The sequence below is a fragment of the Heptranchias perlo genome, chromosome 26 (assembly GCF_035084215.1).
Source record: "Heptranchias perlo isolate sHepPer1 chromosome 26, sHepPer1.hap1, whole genome shotgun sequence".
Lineage (NCBI taxonomy): Eukaryota > Metazoa > Chordata > Chondrichthyes > Hexanchiformes > Hexanchidae > Heptranchias > Heptranchias perlo.
In genome coordinates, this window is record NC_090350.1 from 8364898 (window position 1) to 8388166 (window position 23269).

General features: G+C 43.5%; 1 protein-coding gene across 1 annotated transcript in view; it reads right to left on the reverse strand.

Annotated features, from left to right (window-relative positions):
- LOC137342497 (adhesion G protein-coupled receptor B2-like) overlaps positions 1-23269 on the reverse strand; it is a 697882-nt gene that overhangs the window by 352784 nt on the left and 321829 nt on the right. The window contains exon 6 of the mRNA XM_068006399.1: positions 15370-15531. Coding sequence (XP_067862500.1) covers positions 15370-15531 — 162 coding nt within the window. The remainder of the gene's footprint in view (positions 1-15369; positions 15532-23269) is intronic.

The following is a 23269-nucleotide window of genomic DNA, read 5'->3' on the forward strand; positions in this document are numbered from 1 at the left end:
TTTGTTTTACACAGTGAGTTGTTATGATCTGGAATGCACTCCCTTAAAGGGTGGTAGAAGAAAATTCAATAGTAATTTTCAAAAGGGAATTGGGTATATATTTGAAACAGAGAAATCTACAGGGTTATCGGAAAGAGCAGGGGAGTGGAACTAATTGGATAGCTCCATCAAAGTGCCAGCACAGGCAACATGGAGTGAATGACCTCTTTTTGTGCTGTATGATTCTATGAACATTCTTAGGCTGACTATTTCACAATGAACAGTCCTAGGCTGAGTGCAAGAACATAGGAACAGGTGTAGGCCATTCAGCCCCTCAAGCCTGTTCCACCATTCAATTAGATCATGGCTGATCGGTAACTTACCTGCCTTGGTTCCATAACCCTTAATACCCTTGCCTAACAAAAATCTATCAAGCTCAGTATTGAAATTTTCAATTGACCTGCATCTTCAACAACTATTTGGGGGAGAGAGTTCCAGATTTCCATTACCCTTTGTGTGAAGATGTGCTTCTTGACATCACCCCTGAGCGACCTAGCTCTAATTTTAAGGTTATGCTCCCTTGTTCTGGACTCCCGCTAGAGGAAATAGTTTCTCTCTATCTATCCTATCAACTCCTTCAATCATCTTAAATGCCTCAATTAGATCACCCCTTAATCTTATATACTCAAGGGAATACAAACCTAGTCTATGCAACCTGTCCTTATAATTTAACCCTTTTATCCCAGATATCATTCTGGTGAATCTGCGCTGGACCCCCTCCAAGGCCAATATATCCTTCCTGAGGTGCGGTGCCCAGAACTGAACGCAGTACTCCAGATGCGGTCTAACCAGAGCTCTGTACAATTGTAACATAACTTCCACTCCTTTGTATTCCAGGCCCCGAATGTTACAGTGAACAGTCCTAGGTTGACTATTTCATAGTGAACAGTTCTAGACTCACTATTTCGGTGAACAGTCCGAGGCTGACTATTTCACAGTGAACAGTCCTAGGCTCACTATTTTGTGTCATCTGCAAATTTGGAAATTATGCCCTGTATACCCAAATCCAAGTCATTAATATATATCACGAAAAGCAGTGGTCCCAGCACTGACCCCTGGAGAAACCACTATACACCTCCCTCCTGTCCGAAAAACAACCATTCACCACTACTCTCTGTTTCCTGTCTCTTAGCAAATTCTGTATCCATGTTGTTACTGCCCCCTTTATTCCACAGGCCGCAATCTTGATGATAAGCCTACCATGCGGCACTTTATCAAACGCCTTTTGAAAGTCCATATACACCACATCAACTGCATTGCCCTCATCTACCCTGTCTGTTACCTCAACAAAAAACTCTATCAGGTTAGTTAAACACGACTTGCCTTTAACAAATCCGTGCTGGCTTTCCCTAATCAATCCACACTCATCCAAGGACTGTAGCAGTCCTAGGCTCACTATTTCACAGTGAACGGTTCTGGGCTCACTATTTCACAGTGAACGGTTCTGGGCTCACTATTTCACAGTGAACGGTCCTGGGCTCACTATTTCACAGTGAATGGTCCTGGGCTCACTATTTCACAGTGAATGGTCCTGGGCTCACTATTTCACAGTGAACGGTCCTGGGCTCACTATTTCACAGTGAACGGTCCTGGGCTCACTATTTCACAGTGAACGGTCCTGGGCTCACTATTTCACAGTGAACGGTCCTGGGCTCACTTTTTTTTTATTCGTTCATGGGATGTGGGCGTCGCTGGCGAGGCCGGCATTTATTGCCCATCCCTAATTGCCCTTGAGAAGGTGGTGGTGAGCTGCCTTCTTGAACCACTGCAGTCCATGTGGTGACGGTTCTCCCACAGTGCTGTTAGGAAGGGAGTTCCAGGATTTTGACTCAGCGATGATGAAGGAACGGCGATATATTTCCAAGTCGGGATGGTGTGTGACTTGGAGGGGAACGTGCAGGGAGTGAATGTTTAGGGTGGTGGATGGGGTGTCAATCAAGCGGGCTGCTTTGTCCTGGATGGTGTCGAGCTTCTTGAGTGTTGTTGGAGCTGCACTCATCCAAGCAAGTGGAGAGTATTCCATCACACTCCTGACTTGTGCCTTGTAGATGGTGGAAAGGCTTTGGGGAGTCTGGAGGTGAGTCACTCGCCGCAGAATACCCAGCCTCTGACCTGCTCGTAGCCACAGTATTTATATGGCTGGTCCAGTTAAGTTTCTGGTCAATGGTGACCCCCAGGATGTTGATGGTGGGGTATTTGGCGATGGTCATGCTGTTGAATGTCAAGGGAAGGTGGTTAGACTCTCTCTTGTTGGAGATGGTCATTGCCTGGCACTTATCTGGCGCGAATGTTACTTGCCACTTATGAGCCCAAGCCTGGATGGTCCAGGTCTTGTTGCATGCGGGCTCGGACTGCTTCATTATTTGAGGGGTTGCGAATGGAACTGAACACTGTGCAATCATCAACGAACATTTCACAGTGAACGGTCCAAGGCTCACTATTTCACGATAAATTAAATTCTGCTTATTCTTCACCCCCTCCTTCCCAATTCATAAACGATTTGCAAGTCTGCTTAAATACAATTTTCTACATTTACGGCATGCAGAAGTGTTTTGCTGCTTGAAGTTGGAAGGAGACTCCTGAATGTGGGTTTAGTGCTAGTGATGCGTGGATGGTCCAAAACAAATTCAAATAATTCTGACTTACTCAACTGGCTTTAGTTATCAAAGTTGAATTTGAACCATGAAAATCACCCTGTTCCTCCCCATCTTAAAACAGCTTTGTCTATTGAACCCAAAGCCCCTCCCCATCCCATGTTTGCAGACAATCGCAAGGTCTGCACACATTAGGGAATAGATTGAGCCAACCAGAAAGAATTACATTTGACATCTTTGAATGTCATCAACACAAAGTGAGATTATCAAGGAGTAGTGGGGTAAAAGTAAAATGTCGAGCAATGAATATTGTGTTCCGATTGCTGCCCAAGACTCTGATAGACAAAGAACATCAACATCAAAGGCAAGCTCAAAGAGCACATGTTGCCACAGGAATGCATGAATCAGGCTTCGGGGACCAAACAATTTGTTTTGCTGCATAATGTCTTGTGCTCTCATGTTCTGATGAACTGGTCAGCCATTCACATTCCACCACTCAGTGCAGTGTGCCAGTTATTCAAACCAATTCCAGGACGAAGCTTTATGTAAACAGCCAAAAATTAGGGAAACATACAGATAAGAATGTTTCATCACTACTCAAGATAATAGTGTGTATACCTGTAAGCTAACATATTATACTGCCACATCTGAAATATACACCTCTAATATCATAGTAATGTGGTTCGCTCACAGATAATCTGGGATCTGGAGCATGATTGCAACATTTAGCTGCTAAACCAGTCATCACTTTAATGTCACTGCTCAATTGGGAAGTAGCCTAAATAGGCAAACCCAGGTAATTGTAGCTGCTTGTAAGCTCAGGGTCAATTAGATGACAATTGTAACTGTTTTTCCGGTTTCTTTCTCCTTTTTAAGATTGTTTTGCATCTGGAAGAAATTTTGACATTTCAGGTGTGACACCTACCATGATACTATTTTACAGGGCTGTGGGGAAAGAGCAGGGGAATGGGACTAATTGGATAGCTCCTTCAAAGAGCCAGCACAGTCACAAGGGGCCCCTTCCTGTGCTGTACCTATTATGATACTATGATCTGGAGTGTAACAGATGCACACTAAATGCAAGACATTTACATGTACATAAGCAGAGTTCCCATCACATTGCTTATGGATAGTCTGGCATCTGAAGCATGGTTGTGATGTTCAGCTCCTAATCTGGTTTGTCCCTTAAAGGCCACTGCTCAAGTACTCCCTGTGGGAATCCAATTAATTGTAGGTGTTTGTAATTGTAGCTAATGTCAATTAGAGGTGAGAAAATTGCTTGTTAATTTTAGGCTGTGGGGAGAAGACTATCTTTCCTTCTCTTTGTTTCAGATTGTTTTGTATCTGTTAAAGACATTTGGAGTTTAACCCTTGCTAAATGCAAGACATTTGTATCCAGTACAGCTCACAACAAGTTAGATGATATCCAGTTTTTTTTGAGGAATGTAATAACATGTAAAACACAAAGTATTATTATTCAACTGCTACAGTAAGGCTGCAATCCCTTAAGACCACAAAATTATTGTTAAGTAAACAAAACCTCAGAGTTTAATTGTTCGGTAAGAGAATAGTGCAGATTGGAAAATGCTTGTTAGTTTCAGGTTGTGGGTCAGAAGCGGTAACAGCTTGCTTTCTTTTTTTAAGATTACTTGCATCAGTGTGTGATGTCTGGAGTGTGATGGACAAAATGTGTACTAGGCATACTATTTCTATGTATATAAATAGATATTGTACCTATATTTGTGCAGGTCATGCGTTGTATTTTTACCGGTTCTGTAATAAAGTCTGTATTTACCTGCAAATGCACCATTTCTTATCGTGTCTGCACTTGTAGTGTATCATAAATGTGCAGGTAATTTAATGTACCTGTACTGTAATATACTGTGGAAGTCCCTGTAATATAACATACTAATAACATTCTGTGCATGTAATATATTGTTATGCAACATTTAAAAGGTTAAAGAGCAGAACACATACTGGAAAATATTTCCTTTATTTGTACCGACAAATAGTGAACAGAGGAAATCTTCCCACATGAAGATATTTATATTATCAAGTTGTACAAATATTTGATATCCTGCTCCTTTGATTGTTACTAGCTTTTTGAGAAATTTCCTTCATATCTCATCCTTTGGTTCAATTTAATCAATTTCCTTCAGAGGGGAGGGGCACAGCATAGGTTTTTAACAACCCTTAAAACCTACAATGGGAGCTCACTTTGGCTTGCAGTGCTGCTCCAGCAGGAACTATCAACAGAAGCTGAGAGTTGGTAAAAATGGAAATATTTGCAGGCTGTAAATATTCATGATATAGAATCATAGAATCATAGAAGTTTACAACATGGAAACAGGCCCTTCGGCCCAACATGTCCATGTCGCCCAGTTTATACCACTAAGCTAGTCTCAATTGCCTGCACTTGGCCCATATCCCTCTATACCCATCTTACCCATGTAACTGTCCAAATGCTTTTTAAAAGACAAAATTGTACCCGCCTCTACTACTGCCTCTGGCAGCTCGTTCCAGACACTCACCACCCTTTGAGTGAAAAAATTGCCCCTCTGGACCCTTTTGTATCTCTCCCCTCTCACCTTAAATCTATGCCCCCTCGTTATAGACTCCCCTACCTTTGGGAAAAGATTTTGACTATCTACTTTATCTATGCCCCTCATTATTTTATAGACTTCTATAAGATCACCCCTAAACCTCCTACTCTCCAGGGAAAAAAGTCTCAGTCTATCCAACCTCTCCCTATAAGTCAAACCATCAAGTCCCGGTAGCATCCTAGTAAATCTTTTCTGCACTCTTTCTAGTTTAATAATATCCTTTCTATAATAGGGTGACCAGAACTGTACACAGTATTCCAAGTGTGGCCTTACTAATGTCTTGTACAACTTCAACAAGACATCCCAACTCCTGTATTCAATGTTCTGACCAATGAAACCAAGCATGCTGAATGCCTTCTTCACCACCCTATCCACCTGTGACTCCACTTTCAAGGAGCTATGAACCTGTACTCCTAGATCTCTTTGTTCTATAACTCTCCCCAACGCCCTACCATTAACGGAGTAGGTCCTGGCCCGATTCGATCTACCAAAATGCATCACCTCACATTTATCTAAATTAAACTCCATCTGCCATTCATCGGCCCACTGGCCCAATTTATCAAGATCCCGTTGCAATCCTAGATAACCTTCTTCACTGTCCACAATGCCACCAATCTTGGTGTCATCTGCAAACTTACTAACCATGCCTCCTAAATTCTCATCCAAATCATTAATATAAATAACAAATAACAGCGGACCCAGCACCGATCCCTGAGGCACACCGCTGGTCACAGGCCTCCAGTTTGAAAAACAACCCTCTACAACCACCCTCTGTCTTCTGTCCTCAATCCAATTTTGTATCCAATTGGCTACCTCACCTTGGATCCCGTGAGATTTAACCTTATGTAACAACCTACCATGCGGTACCTTGTCAAAGGCTTTGCTAAAGTCCATGTAGACCACGTCTACTGCACAGCCCTCATCTATCTTCTTGGATACCCCTTCAAAAAACTCAATCAAATTTGTGAGACATGATTTTCCTCTCACAAAACCATGCTGACTGTTCCTAATCAGTCCCTGCCTCTTCAAATGCCTGTAGATCCTGTCTCTCAGAATACCCTCTAACAACTTACCCACTACAGATGTCAGGCTCACCGGTCTGTAGTTCCCAGGCTTTTCCCTGCCGCCCTTCTTAAACAAAGGCACAACATTTGCTACCCTCCAATCTTCAGGCACCTCACCTGTAGCTGTCGATGATTCAAATATCTCTGCTAGGGGACCCGCAATTTCCTCCCTAACCTCCCATAACGTCCTGGGATACATTTCATCAGGTCCCGGAGATTTATCTACCTTGATGCGCGTTAAGACTTCCAGCACCTCCCTCTCTGTAATATGTGCACTCCTCAAGACATCACTATTTATTTCCCCAAGTTCCCTAACATCCATGCCTTTCTGAACCGTAAATACCGATGTGAAATATTCATTTACGATCTCACCCATCTCTTGTGGTTCCGCACATAGATGACCTTGTTGATCCTTAAGAGGCCCTACTCTCTCCCTAGTTACTCTTTTGCCCTTTACGTATTTGTAGAAGCTCTTTGGATTCTCCTTTGCCTTATCTGCCAAAGCAATCTCATGTCCCCTTTTTGCCCTCCTGATTTCTCTCTTAACTCTACTCCGGCAATCTCTATACTCTTCAAGGGATCCACTTGATCCCAGCTGCCTATGCATGTCATATGCCTCCTTCTTCTTTTTGACTAGGGCCTCAATCTCCCGAGTCATCCAAGGTTCCCTACTTCTACCAGCCTTGGCCTTCACTTTATAAGGAATGTGCTTGCCCTGAACCCTGGTTAACACACTTTTGAAAGCCTCCCACTTACCAGACGTCCCTTTGCCTGCCAACAGACTCTCCCAATCAACTTCTGAAAGTTCCTGTCTAATACCATCAAAATTGGCCTTTCCCCAATTTAGAATTTTAACTTTTGGGCCAGACCTATCATTCTCCATAGCTATCTTAAAACTAATGGAATTATGATCACTGGTCCCAAAGTGATCCCTCACCAACACTTCTGTCACCTGCCCTTCCTTATTTCCCAAGAGGAGGTCAAGTTTTGCCCCCTCTCTAGTCGGGCCATCCACATACTGAATGAGAAATTCCTCCTGAATACACTCAACAAATTTCTCTCCATCCAAGCCCCTAATGCTATGGCTGTCCCAGTCAATGTTGGGAAAGTTAAAGTCCCCTACTATTACCACCCTATTTTTCTTGCAGCTGTCTGTAATCTCCTTACATATTTGCTCCTCAATTTCCCGTTGACTATTTGGGGGTCTGTAGTACAATCCTATCAAAGTGATCTCTCCCTTCTTATTTTTCAGTTCTACCCATATAGTCTCAGAGAGATATATCCCCTCTCACTACTGCTGTGATGTTCTCCCTAATCAAGAACGCAACTCCCCCTCCTCTCTTACCTCCTGCTCTATCTTTCCTATAGCATCTGTACCCTGGAACATTGAGCTGCCAGTCCTGCCCCTCCCTTAGTCATGTTTCAGTAATAGCTATAACATCCCAGTCCCATGTACCCATCCATGCCCTGAGTTCTTCTGCCTTGCCCATCAGACTTCTTGCATTGAAATAAATGCAGTTTAATCTAGACTTCCCTTGGTCTTTGCCCTGCTTTCTCAGACCATCTGTCCGGTCATGTTTTGTACACTCTCCCTTACTGCCTTTTGTTTCTGTCACCACTTTACTTCCCACTGACTTCCTGCATCGGTTCCCATCCCCCTGCCACATTAGTTTAAACCCTCCCCAACAGCACTAGCAAACACTCCCCCTAGGAAATTGGTTCCAGTCCTGCCCAGATGCAGACCGTCCAATTTGTACTGGTCCCACCTCCTCCAGAACCGGTTCCAATGGCCCAGGAATTTGAATCCCTCCCTCTTGCACCATCTCTCAAGCCTCGTATTCATCCTAGCTATCCTGTCATTCCTACTCTGACTAGCCCGTGGCACTGGTAGCAATCCTGAGATTACTACCTTTGAGGTCCTACTTTTTAGTTTAACTCCTAACTCCCTAAATTCAGCTTGTAGGACCTCATCCCGTTTTTTACCTATATCGTTGGTACCGATATGTACCACGACAACTGGCTGTTCACCCTCCCCCTCCAGAATGTCCTGCAGCCGCTCCGAGACATCCTTGACCATTGCACCAGGGAGGCAACATACCATCCTGGAGTCTCGGTTGCGTCCGCAGAAACGCCTGTCTATTCCCCTTACAATCGAGTCCCCTATCACTATAGCTCTGCCACTCTTTTTCCTGCCCTCCTGTGCAGCAGAGCCAGATAGAAGATAGCAGGAGAGAGTTATGGGGCTGTAATCACAAATGGATTCAGATGATATCATAAATCATGAGAAAAAAGTTGGAGTAGTTGATGAATGTCATCCGATCTTGAACTCCTCTCCCGATTTCAGTTTTTTTTAACATAAGAAATAGGAGCAGGAGTAGGCCACATGGCCCCTTGAGCCTGCTTTGCCATTCAATAAGATCATGGATGATCTTCTCCCTCAACTCCACTTTCCTGCCCTATGCCCATGGCCCTTGATTCCCTTAGTGTCCAAAAATCTATCGATCTCAGTCTTGAATGTACTCAACGACTGAGCATCCACAGCTGTCTGGGGTAGAGAATTCCAAAGATTCACAACTTTCTGAATGAAGATATCTTTCATCATCTCGGTCACAAATGGCCAATCCCTTATCTTGAGACTATGACCCCTAGTTCTAGACTCTTCAGCCAGGGGAAACAGCCTCTCAGCATCTACCCTCTCAAGCCCTCTAAGAATTTTATACATTTCAATGAGATCACTTTTCATTCTTCCAAACTCCAGAGAATATAGGCCCATTCTACTCAATCTCTCGCCGTAGGACAACCCTCTCATCCCAGGAATCAATCTAGTGAACCTTTGTTGCACTCCCTCTAAAGCAAATATATCCTTCCTTAGGTAAGGAGACCAAACTGTACACAGTACTCCAGGTGTGGTCTCACCAGAACCCTATATAATTGTAGCAAGACTTCCTTACTCTTATACTCTAACCCAATTGCAATAAAGGCCATCATACCATTTGCCTTCTTAATTGCTTGCTGTACCTGCATATTAACTTTCTGCGATTCGTGTATAAGGACACCCAAATCCCTCTGATTACCAACATTTCTTAGTCTCTCACCTTTTTAAAAAATATTCTGCTTTTCTATTCTTCCTACCAAAGTGGATAATTTCACATTTCCCCTCCATTATACTTTATCTGCCACCTTCTTGCCTACTCACTTCACTTGTTGATATCCCTTTGCATCCTCCTCACAGCCTACTTTCCCACCTAGCTTTGTATCGTCAGCAAACTTGGATACGTTACACTCGGTTCCCTCATCTAAGTTATTGATATAAATTGTAAACAGCTGAGGCCCAAGCATCGATCCTTACAGCATCCCACTAGTTACAACCTGCCAAACAGAAAATGATCAGTTTATTTCCACTTTCTCTTTTCTGTCCGTTAACCAATCCTCAATCCATTCTAATATATTACCCCCAAACCCATGAGTCCTAATCTTGTGTAACAACCTCTTGTTTGGCACCTTATCGAATGCCTTTTGAAAATCCACTGGATCCCCCTTATCTATCCTGCTAGTTACACCCTCAAAAAGTCTAATAAATTTGTCAAACATGATTTCCCTTTTATAATACCATGTTGACTCTGCCGAATCATATAATGATTCTCTAAGTGCCCTGTTACCACATCCCTAACAATAGATTCTAGCATTTTCCCTACTACTGATGTCAGGCTAACTCACCTATTGTCCCCAGTTTTCTCTCTCCCTCCTTTCTTGAATAACAGGGTTATATTTGCTACCTTCCAATCCGTGGGGGCTGTTTTAGAATCTAGGGAATTCTGGAAGATCAAAACCAATGCATCCATTACCTCTGCAGCCATCTCTTTTAGGCCATCATGTCCAGGGGATTTGTCGGCTTTTGGTCCCATTAATTTCTCCAGTACTTTTTCTTTACGAATCTTAATTACTTTAAGTTCCTTATTCTCATTGGACTCTTGGTTCCCCACTATTTCCGGTAGGTTTTTTGTGTCTTCTACTCTGAAGACAGATACAAAGGGCCCGATTTTACCAGGGGTGTGGGTTGTCGGCGGGTAGGCCAGCGGGCGCGTTGAAAATGCGCCCGGTGAAATTAGTGGGTTGCCCGTGCGATCGTAGCAGGCAACACACTAATTGGATCCATTTACCTGCTCCTCCGGGTTCCCCGACGCTGATCTGCGCGTCGGGCGGACTGCGCATGCGCAGTACGATCTGTCAGCTGGAGGCGCTCTATTTAAAGAGGCAGTCCTCCACTGACAGATGCTGCCACAAACAGCAAAAATTACAGCATGGAGCAGCCCAGGGGGAAGGCTGCTCCCAGTTTAATGATGCCTCACCCCAGGTATCATTAGATGGGGTGAGGAGGAGGGGGAGGACAGAGATCTTCCCCCCCCGGCGGGCGGGAGGAAGCGGCCTGCCTCTGTCACCAAGAAGGCCTGGCTCGAGGTGGCAGAGGGGGTCACCAGCACCACCAACATATCGCCCACCTGCATACAGTGCAGGAGGCGCTCCAATGACCTCAGTACGTCAGCCACAGTGAGAACACGTAGTCTTTCCCCTACACTCCGTCTGCCACAACACTGCCCCCACCCCACATCTCCTTCGGCACTGCCAACACTACTCTGTCACATCACCCCTCATACCCACTCAAACCTCATCCTCATCTTACCTGCACCTACTCAGATCGCGAGTACTCACCCCGCCACTACCACGCAACCCAATCCTCATACAATCTCATGGCTCTATCCCATACTCACCCTCTTGTGTATCTCTCTCACGGCCAGCCTCACTCAACCTGCCACCACCTGTGCTGCAGCCACAGGGCATGCATCACATATGTGCAGTAGGCAGCGTAAGGCAAACGTGTCGTGAGCATGAAGGGGATGCACAAGGGTGTTTGAGGGTTTGTCATGGTTCTTACTTCTATTGAATTAAAGAACAACTCACATCACACATGATATTGGCACCACTACTGCCATGTCTTCACGAATCCTGTCCGCTTTGTGCAATAATGCCCGCTCCTGGGTATCCCTATGAGGACCCACCACTGATGCCACCCAGTGTGTCACTGCAGAGTGGGTGTAGGTGTATTTGCAGGGCTCTTCTGCGCAGACGACTGAGAGACATCGGGGATGTCCCCGGTTGCAGCCTGGAAGGCTGTGGAGCAGAAGTTCGGGAGGGCAGTGGTGACTTTGACAGCGACAGGTAGGAAGATGGTGCACGGGCCAGCCAGGAGCAGCTTGGCATGAGAGAGGCTGCAGATGTCCATGGCTACATGTCGACTGACTCTGAGCCTCCGTGTGCACTGCTGCTCAGAGAGGTCCAGGAGGCTGAGCCTCGGTCTGTGGAACGTGTGGCGAGGGTAGTGCCCTCTGCGACGCATCTCTCTCTGCGGTAGCCCTCCCTCCTGCTGTACAGGTGGATGTGTCACAGCACTCTGTTGTGGAGCTCCACGTGTCAGAGGTGGACGATGTGGATGGCGAGGCTGGTGATGCTGTTCGCCCTCCGAGGAGGTCATGACTGCAGCTACGGCGGGCCCCATCCGCAAGATGTACATCTGAGGGGGTCCGCAAGGTATGTACATGTCTCCGGACCCCGGGGTAAGTGTGCAGGTTGGTGACTTCGACCATCAGGAGGAGGGTGGTGGAGGCCAAACTTTGTCCCAAGTGACAGAGCGGCCTCCTGCAATGGCTGAGGGTCTCCCCCACCCACCTGTCAAATGGACCTTTGCAGCTGCCACAGGCTGACGGCTGCAACACGTCCATTTCAACTGGGACTGTTTCCCCCAGTGTGTGAAACAGTCCCATGTTTATCCAAAATCACACACAGTCCCTTAATCAGGTCAGTTAATGACCTGAACAAGCAAAGTAAATACTCTCAAGTGGCATCCCGCTGGCTTTAATTGCCTGCGGGATTCCCACCAGCGGGGGCTGCGCACGCACCCCCGCACGTCAGCGCGGAACCCGGAAGTGGGCGGGATCGAGGCGCGATCCGGTCCCGCACCTGGATTTCGGGATTTTCAGGGCCCCCCCGCCGAGAACTCACCCGGTAGTGGGTGCTAAAATCGGGCCCAAAATATTTGTTTAACCTCTCTGCCATTTCCTTTTTCCCCATTATAATTTCTCCTGTCTCAGCCTCTAAGGCATCCATGTTTACTTTCACTAATCGCTTCCTTTTTACATACTTGTAGAAGCTCTTGCAATCTGTTTTTATATTTCTTGCTATTTTACTCTCATAGTCAATGTTCTCCCTCTTTATCAATTTCTAAAACCCTCCCCATCCTCAGGTTACTACTCTTTTTGGCAACACTGTAAGCCTCTTCTTTTAATCCAATACTATCCTCAACTTCTCCAGTTAGCCACAGTTGGGTCACTTTTCCCATGGAGTTTTTATTCCTCAAGGGAATGTATATTTGTTGAGAATTATGAATTATTTCTTTAAATGTTCGCCGTGATTATTACATTACCCTTGTTACATGCTCCTCTAATTTCCTGATTCATACTTTGTCCAACACTATAACAACTGTTAGGGTGCCTGTAACCTACTCCCACCAGTGTTTTCTACCCCTTGTTATTTCTTAGCTCCACCCATACTGATTCTAACTCCTGATTTTCTTTGATAAGATCCTTTCTCACAACTGTCTTTATCGCTTCCTTTATTATCAGGGCTACCACCTCCCACCCTCCTTTTCCATTTTGCCTGTCTTTTCTAAAAATATTTAATTCCCAACCTTGGACACCCTGCAACCACATCTCAGTAATGGCTACTAGATCAAGCCTATTTATCTCTATTTGTGCCATTAATTCATATATCTTGTTACAAATGCTTTGTGTATTCATATATAGCGCCTTTAATTTTAACTGTTTAATATTTTTCGCCGATGTGACCTTAGTCACTAATGCCCTATTATCTTTGCTAAACGCTCTGTCCCTTCCTGACACACTCTGCTTGTTTTTACCCAAATCACTACTCTGCTCTACAGTCTTGACTTTTCTCTTTAGATTTATAAATTTACCCTTACCAGACCGCCCCCCTTATTAGTTTAAACCCCATCTACCGCCGTAGTTTTTCAATGCGCCAGGACATGGGTCCTAGCCTAGTTTAAGTGGAGCCCGTCCCAACGGAACAGCTCCCTTTTTCCCCAGTACTGGTGCCAGTGTCCCATGAGTTGAAACCCCTGCTTCCCACACCACTCTTTCAGCCACGCATTTAATCATCTAATTTGTTTATTCCTATGCCAATTTGCGCATGGCTCAGGTAGTATTCCAGGGATTATTACTTTTGAGGTTCTGCTTTTTAATTTGGACCGTAGCTCCTCAAACTCCCTCAGCAGAACTTCATTCCTAGTTCTACCGATGTCATTGGTTCCTACGTGGATCACAACAATGGATCCTCCCCCTCCTGCTTCAAGTTCTTCTCCAGCCCGGAGGAGATGTCCTTAACCCTGGCACCGGGCAGGCAACACATCCTTAGGGACTCCTGGTCACAGCTGCAGAGAACAGTATCTATCTCCCTAATTATACTATCCTCTAACACTACCACATTGCTTTTTACTCCCCCCAACTAGAATGGCCTCCTGAACCACAGTGCCGTGGTCAATTTGCCCATCCTCCCTGGAGTCTTTGTTCTCATCCACACAGGTAGCAAGTATCTCGTACCTGTTGGAAAAGGGCGAAGGCTGAGGCTCTTCCATCACTGCATCTGGGGTCCCCTTACCTGCCTGACTCGCAGTCACATCCTCCTGTCCCTGACCACTAACCAAATCCAAACCACTACCTAACCTAAGAGGTGTGACTGCCTCCTGGCTCAAAGTATCCAGGTAACTCTCCTCCTTGAGTTGCAGACACTTGCTGCAGATGTGGTTGCCTGGGATCACGCTGCTTTCTACAAACTCCCACAGTTACGGCACACCACCTTCTATCTCACCTGCCATCTCTATCTAACCTTGTTTTATTTATTTACTTAATTAACATGTTTATGTAATTAATTCACTTGGTTTATTTTTAGTTATTTTTTAAACTAATTAATTTACTAATTGAGTTATTAATTTAATAAAGTATTAGCAAGTTGTAGGTTTCTAGTTCCTAGTTTAAACCATTCCCCTAGCTTAGAGAGCAAAAAAATGTATTACTCACCAACCAGTCACTAACCTGCTGCCCTCTGACGTCACTCTCAAATTTCTGCTTGTGTTTGAGTTGGTCTCAGCTGTATGTGCTCTGCTCTCAGTCACTGGTTCCGCTCCTTCTGCTCTCGGGCCTCCGCTCCCGCTCCTTTTATCCTCAATAACCACTAATAACCACAATAACCACTAAAACACTAACCAATAAACTAAATACTTACTGACTTACCCTTGGCACTCCTCCTTATCTTGTGACATCACTTTTTGACTTTTTCTTTATTTTTGATCCTTCGCGCAGCTTCGTTTATGCTCCGTTCAGTCTGAGTCTATAGTTCTTTAGTTTAGATCACTCAGCACCTCCTTCCCCCTCTGCACCTGATTCCCACACTCACCAAATTCCCAGTTGAAAGTCCTCACTCTGTTAGCACTTCACTCTGTTAGAGGTGCACTCTCTGTCTTTCCCAGCCTCTGTGCTCTGTGGTAATGTTGCTGTTTTATTCGTGATTATAATTTACATTTTGTTGCTTACAGATTCAGCGTGATGAGTGCTACATCCAACAATATAATTGGGAACATTGTATCATTGCTTAATTAGATAAAAAGCCAAAGGCACTGTTTGTTATAATCGGAGCTTGTTGTCAATCATAGAGCTTTAGAGTGTGAGGCTGCTCTATTGGAGGGGGAGCCAGAGGCAACTGGGTGTTATAACAGCAATTGCTATCAGTCAAAGAGCTTTAGAGTAAAAGGCTACTCTATTTTGGAGGCCTCAGAGGCACTGAGAGTTATAAATAGATGTTGTGTTAATCACTAAAATTTAGAGTGAGAGGCTGTTCTATTTTATAGGGAGTCTGAAACAGTGTGTGTTATTATCGGAGTCTGTTATCAAACAACAAGGTTTAGAGTGATAAGTTACTCTGTTTAAGAACAAAGGAAATTACTTGAGCACTCCTGATTGAAGCAGTCCCGGGCCTCAGCCTGGTGACCTTTACACTCTGTCCAACCGTGGGTCGAAATGCATTTGCGGGTTCTCTGTTGCGTTCCATTTGAACATGTTACTGAGCACCTGTTCCATGATCCCCACTCCAGCCACTGTCCTTCAACTGTCAACAGATAAGAGGAACATAAATTCCATGTTGTATGTTTGCCAGTCACTACCGCCAGGCCTGGAATACACCATTGGTCTTACCGCTGTATCCTTTTTTGGAAGGGGGTGGGGGTATTATGAGCTGATCAATACTGCAAAGAGCTTATACGTAAAACTGAATAGCTTTTAAAAGAAAAACTGTCCCTCCCTCCCTTTTCCATTTTAAAACTTATTTGTCTCCAAACTAAGGACAATTCACCAGCCAAGATGGGTGCAGGTAACCTGCAATAGCATGTCTGGCTCACTCTCACTTGGATTTTCTCCTATCTTGGTTGCTTTCACTGGGCAGCTTTGCTGAGGTCAGGACATAATTATAGGTGTGAATTGGCTCCCCACCACACCTATGCTTTGTGAAACCAAGTCATCTTGTTCTAGCAATTCTGCTGCTTCTTGAGGACTGTGGTTTGACATACTGCACATAATAGGAGACCATGCCGTTTGCAAAACCAAAACTAGGCAACAGAGGTAGACCAGTTGATTTCCAGCCGTGATGCTATGTGCATCAATTCTCCTACAACAAGTAAACATATTTCCAGTCATGAACTACCCTTTAGTTTTTTCTATTGAGCTGGACTTAGTATGGAAGTATATTCACATAAAATTCACAGTGCTAGAAAGGGAATTGTTTGTACATTTATTGGTCTCTCATTTACTGGATCTCTCATTTGGCCTTGATTTACTGTGCTCTATATTTTAAAACAGGTTATCAATTCTGTGTTGCATTCTTTTATTGAACATCATGAGGTTCCCTAACAGTGTCATCACAAAAAGTCCTATAGAAAATGTCTGGGCCCAGACATTTTGTGTGGGATGTCCTTTCACGATGGCACAATCAGGAAACTTCATGTAGTAGAATATGACACAGGCTTGCTCTCAGGCTACTAGATTTCATTATCTGTTTTAGAATATTTCAATTTATAAAATATGGGACACATTGGATTAATTAACAATTCAGGAGAAACTCTTCTTCAGGTAAATCCTGAACTAACAAAAATCCTGACATCAAACCGATGCCTAATTATAACTGTTCCACTCAACAACCTCATGAGTTAAACAAATAAAGGAGATGAAATTCAACCGATGATAACTGTGGAACAGTCCATTTAAAGTAAAAAAAGAGAAGGTTTACTTATCATGCTAGTGTATAAGTTACTTCCCTTTATTTAAGGAATATAGAAAAATCTGGATATAAACTGGATCCTGCAGTAGTTATAATAGAGTAATATTTACTACCTCTGTAAAGAAGCACTATAGGCTTTTCCAGTGCCTTTACTGCTGCCCAGTATGGTACTGAGCCATCAACCTTGAAGGTCCTAGATTGGAATACTGGTGCTCACATGGGTTCTCTCTAACAAACCATGGCCATGCTAAAATTTTTTTAAAAGAGCAAAAGAAAAATAACACTTGAGCACCCAGGTTGCATATGGGCACACATAATCAGAGTGTATGATATGATAGTCTCACTATAGACTGGTGATGGTCCAACATTCTCACAAAAGCGAGAGTACAGAGGACCCATGGTGATTGGTCTCACAATGGATGTGCTAATCCAGGTGGTTATGACAGACAGTAAACTGGATCCATAATGACAGGTCTTGCAAGTCTATTTGCTCATGAGAGAGACAGAGAGAGTAAATGGGACCCTTGGAGACAGGCCTCTATATAGATTGATGTTAGTTATGTTGTTTATGAGAAAGAGACAGAGTATGAATAAATGCATGCGACCCACAGAGTCAGAGACTGAGAGTGAGTAACCAGAACTCACTGTATACTGAAGCTGATCATGGTTGTTTATGATAAGCTAAGACTGAGAGTGAGTAAATGATGCTCACTGAGACGAGGCTCACTGTAGACTAAAGCTGATCATGGTTGTCTATAATAAGCCGACTGAGAATGAGTACCCAGGGCCTTGAGACAGAGCTCACTAAAGTTGATCATGGTTGTTTATGATAAGCTAAGACTGAAAATGAGTACCCAGGGCCTTGGAGACAGAACTCAATGTAGACTGAAGCTGGTCATGGTTACAATAATAGACAAATGTTATCCAGTAGTCATTGCTGACTAGCCACAGGTGTGGCTACAGCGACACCGTTTTAGCGACATGCATTAATTTTAGCAGAAAATGCCTTACATACACTCACACAATACAGGTAAATGTACTTCACATGTGTATATTTGCTTAACAAACATCTATCACCATTTAGTAGCCAAGGAAGTAAAGCACTCACAACGATCAAAAAACATTCTCACACTTTGCTTTTCATCTTGCCATTTTACCAGCAAATGCACCGAAAGATTAAAGTACACATGCATAAGCTTGCGAATATGAGTACTGAGATCACATGCCCAACTACAGTGTCTATTACTCATTTTTTATTTACTGATCAGCAATGCAATTTACCACAACTGGATTCCCAATTTGCCACATGTGGCTAGTAGCTAACGTATTGGACAACACTGTGATAAACTGAATGAGTAAATGAGGTTCATGGAGCCAGGACTTACTATGGAGTCATGTTAATTACAATGGTTTATGAAAGAGACAGAGAGAAAGAGTAAATGGACCCATGGAGACAGACATCACTGCAGATTGGTGAAATCCAGATTGTTTTCTTCCTTGTGTTTTTCCAGTTGTGATTTCTAATCCCTTGCCAATTTTTCCAGGTTGGATTTTCTCTCATACTTTATTTTATTTGTTACTGCAGACCAATATCTTTGAAGTGAGAGGTGATGACATTCATTTCAGACATGATTGCAGTAGCCATATTGCCCATCAAAAGCAAATCAGTAGACTACAGCTACTAGTAAACATAGACAGTCAGTTCAAAATCAGTATTCAAAAGAAGGAAGTAGTATTTGGGTGTAATCATAACAAACTGCAAATAATTTCTGCTTTTTTAAAACAAGAGTCAAAACCTCAAGTTTACCACTTTCACATGGGGGCCTGCATATAAAGTGCATCCTATGGGTAATAATAATCTTAAAAATATCACTCCATTTGTAAAATAAATGTAAAAATATTTAGTGACACCTCACTATACTTCTGTTGTCACAACCCTGTCCCCGGTCCTGGTGAAAGTGTCATGACTGTCCTTTGAAATACTGAAATCTACAAAAGATAAATCCCTGTTAAAAAATATATTTTTGACTTTGCAGAGATTTCAGTAATAATGAAACAAGGTTCAACTATGCTTCATAATATCAGTACTTTTTTTTACCCATGGTAAATTTCTGTCAATGAGCACCTTGCAAGACACTTCACCAGGCTTGTAAACAAAGGACTCTGAAACAATGCTATTGGTGTGGCACTCACTATTTTGCCTTTGCAGAGATTTCAGTAATAATAAAATAATGACATGCCAACCCTCCCCCAAAAATATAGTGCAAACGTCTGGGCTTGGATTGTGGCAGATATTGAGCTGAAGTTCTACAGCAGGCTGATACATGTAATGAACCAGTGCAAACGATAAGTTTGGAGTTAGAATTAGTGTCTAATCCAGGCTAGGCTAAGCTGGTGCAACTGAAAATAATGTCTTTACTGTTGGGTTGAGTGACAGCAGATCAGGTTAATTACATAGAATTTACAACACAAAAACAGGCTATTCTGCCCAACTGGTCTGTGCCGGTGTTTATGCTCCACGCGAGCCTCTTCCCATCCTACTTCATCTAATCCTACCAGCATGTCCTTCTATTGCTTTCTCCCTCATGTGCTTATCCAGCTTCCCCTTAAATGCATCTATGCTATTTGCCTCAATTACTCTATGTGGTAGCAAGTTCCACATTCCAACCACTCTCTGGGTAAAGAAGTTTCTCCTGAATTCCTTATTGGATTTAATTGGTGACTGTCTTATATTTATGACCCTTAGGTTTAGACTCTCCACAAGTGCAAAAATCTTCTCTACGTCTACCCTATCAAACCCCTTCAATATTTTAAAGATCTCTATTAGGTCACCCCTCAGCCTCTCTTTTCTAGAGAAAAGAGCCTTAGCCTGTTCAGTCTTTCCTGATCTCTCAGTTCTGCTACCAATCTTGTAAATCTTTTTTGCACCTTCTCTAATGCCTCAATATCCTTTCTGTAATATGGAGACCAGAACTATGCACAGTATTCTAAATGTGCTCTAACCAAGGTTCTATGTAAGTTTAACATAACTTCTCTGCTTTTCAATTCTATTTCTCTAGAAATGAACTCCAGCGTTTTGATTTTTTATGGCCTTGTTAACCTGCATTGCTACTTTTAATGATTTTGTGAATCTGTACCTCTAGTCTATTTAGACTTTTTTTCCAAGGAGTTCTGTCAGTGATGCTCGATTTAACATTATTATATCAATAGTTCAGATCAGACAACTATTGCATGTTCATGCAAATTTTAACATGCAGAAGAATAACAATTTTGCATAAATTCCCTTGTCCTCCTTTGTTTGCTGAGAGAATGTTAGTTGTATTCCAAGTTGTAGAACCAAGTCTCATGGTGCATTCACAAACGGAATGGCAATTCATTTCTGATATCACGCAGATCCGCCTGTATTAATTTTCTTTATTTTTTCTCAGTTTTCTTCATCTTTTCTCTGTACCCGTCCTAAAGGCACTAGCCCATTCTGGGGTATGAACCTGGGGGGTGGTGGGGGGTGGTGGTAGAACTCTGGTACCTTGCCCAAGTGCCCATTTTTCATGTGTTAGCCAGACAGTGAGCTTCAGCAGGCTATTCACCAGGAAGGAATTGCAGCCAAGTCCAATCCTATCCTTGCCTGACATCCACACAAGTGCTTCTTCGGTCGGGAGTTACTGGATATCGAACCTTGACTGTTTTTTATTCCCTTCGCTGTCTGGGAGGAACTGAAGCCATACTTCCCACCCTTTCTGTGATTGATGACTTAGCACAGACCATGAACTGAACCTGACACTGTGCTGATCTGTATCACTCAGTACTGAACCAGTTAGTGCATTTGCTCACTGAGTTATCAGAGAAGCTATTTTTCTTTCTTGCTTTCGTCAGCAAATACAGTAGATAAAAGCAGCAATTTGCGGGTCACCACTGACTAGAAGCAGGGTCAACGACATCAACACCATGGCTACATGAGCAGAATAGAAGCTTGGAACTCTACCACGAGTGGCTCACCTGCTGACCCCTCAAAGCTTCTCCACCATCTACAATAGCTCAACACTATCCAAGGCAGAGCAGTCCTCTTCATTATCGTCCCTGTCACTGGACTCAATATCCACTCCCTCCACCACTGGTGCACTATGGCTGCAATATGTACTATCTACAGGATGTAATTTAGCAACTGAACAAGCTCACTTCGATAGCGCCTCCCGGCCATGTGACCTCTACCACTGAAAGGGACAAGAGCAACAATGTCATGGGAATACCATCCTCTGCAAATTCCCCTCCAAGCCAACATCACCCTGACTTGGAATTACATCTCTGTTCACTCATCGACGTTGGATCATAATCTTTGAATTCCCGTAACACCATCGTGGGAGCACCATTACTACAAGGACTGCAGTGCTTCAAGAAGAAGGCCCACCGCCACTTTCTGAGGATGACTAGGAATAGACAATAAAAGCAGCCTTGCCACTTTCGCTAACACCCCGAGAAAAAAATAAAGAAAAATTAGCAGAATTAAGGAGGAACCTCAATTATCAGGTATAATGGAGGGGACTCCATGTGAATAATGGAAAATGGCAGATAATTGAGAGCCCCAAAGTTACACTACTGATATTAAAGGGTGTGCTTCTCTCTCCAGCCGCTCACTTCAGTTGAATAATCCCCTCTGTTCTTTTGCTGGCCAGACCACCTGGTGCAGGAACAGAACAGTGGAGATGAGTGAAGGAAAAAGTACTGATAACTTCCCATTATTCCCAAAAATTCTCATGGATAATCAAGAACATGCATATTGGGAGCACGAATGATTGAGGTTTCACTGCATTGTACAAAGTGTATGCAGAAAGTATCATAAGTATCATAAGTAAAATCAGCATCTTATAAAAATAGGGAACTGAGAAAAATCATCACTTTGTTATCCTGATCTATAGTGTATGATATGGATCCAAATATTGGATGGGATAAACATAGTGAGAGAGGAAGTATTAAGGGATTCAGCATATTTGAAAGTAGATAAATCGCCAGGCCCGGATGAGAGAAGCAAGGGAGGAAATAGCAGAGGCTCTGATCATCATTTTCCAATCCTCCCTGGCTACAGGCGTGGTGCTGGAGGATTGGAGGACTGCTAACGTTGTACCGAGTAATTATTGGAATCGATTCTGAGGGACAGCATAAATTGTCATTTAGAAAGGCACGGATTAATCAAGGTCAGTCAACATGGATTTGTTAAGGGAAGGTCGTGTCTGACTAACTTGATTGAATTTTTTGAGGTAACAAGGAGGGTCAATGAGGTTAACGCATTTGATGTAGTCTACATGGATTTTAGCAAGGCTTTTGACAAGGTCCCACATGGCAGACTGGTCAAAAAAGTAAAAGCTCATGGGATTCAAGGGAAAGTGGCAAGTTGGATCCAGAATTGGCTCAGTGGCAGGAAGCAAAGGGAATTGGTTGACAGGTGTTTTTGCAGCTGGAAAGCTGTTTCCAGTGGATTCCTGCAAGGCTCAGTACTAGGTCCCTTGCTTTTGTGGTATATATTAATGATTTGGACTTGAATGTGGGGGGCTTGATCAAGAAGTTTGCAGATGATACAAAAATCGTCCGTGTGGTTGATAGTGAGGAGGAAAGCTGTAGACTGCAGGAAGATATCAATGGACTGGTCAGGCGGGCAGAAAAGTGGTAAATGGAATTCAATCCGAGAAATGTGAGGTAATGCATTTGGGGAGGGCAAACAAGGCAAGGAAGTACACAATAAGTGGGAGGATACTGAGAGGTGTAGAGAAACAAAGGGACCTTGGAGTGCATGTCCACAGATCCCTGAAGGTAGCAGGACAAGTAGATAAGGTGATTAAAAAGGCATACTGGATACTTTCCTTTATTAGCCGAGGCATAGAATATAAGAGCAGGTAGGTTATGCTAGAACTGTATAAAACGTTGATTAGGCCACAGCTTAAGTGCTGCGTACAGTTCTGGTCACCACATTAAAGGAAAATTGTGATTGCACTAGAGAGGGTACTGAGGAGATTTATGAGGATGTTGCCAGGGCTAGAAAATTTTAGCTATAAGAAAAGATTGGATAGGCTGAGGTTGTTTCCTTTGGAACAAAGGAAGCTGAGGGGAGATTTAATTGAGGTATATAAAATTATGACGGGACTAGATAGAGTGGATAGAGAGGACCTATTTCCCTTAGCAGAGGGGTCAGTGACCAGGGGGCATAGATTTAAAGTAATTGGTAGAAGGATTAGAGGGGAGCTGAGGAGAAACTTTTTCACCCAGAGGGTGGTGGGGGTCTGGAACTCACTGCCTGAAAGGGTGGTAGAGGCAGAAACCCTCAACTCATTTAAAAAGTACTTGGACATGCACTATAAGTGCCGTAACTTACGGGGCGATGGACCAAGTGCTGGAAAGTGGGATTATGCCGGATGGCTCCTTTTCAGCCGGCATGGACACGATGGGCCGAATGGCCTTCTTCTTTGCCGTGACCTTGTATGATTCTACGATTTCTGATTGGGGACCAGGTTCTGAGAACAAGCTTCATGTATCACCTTATGGTTTATTTTACAAATTATGGATTTTTTTTTCATGTTACGATCAA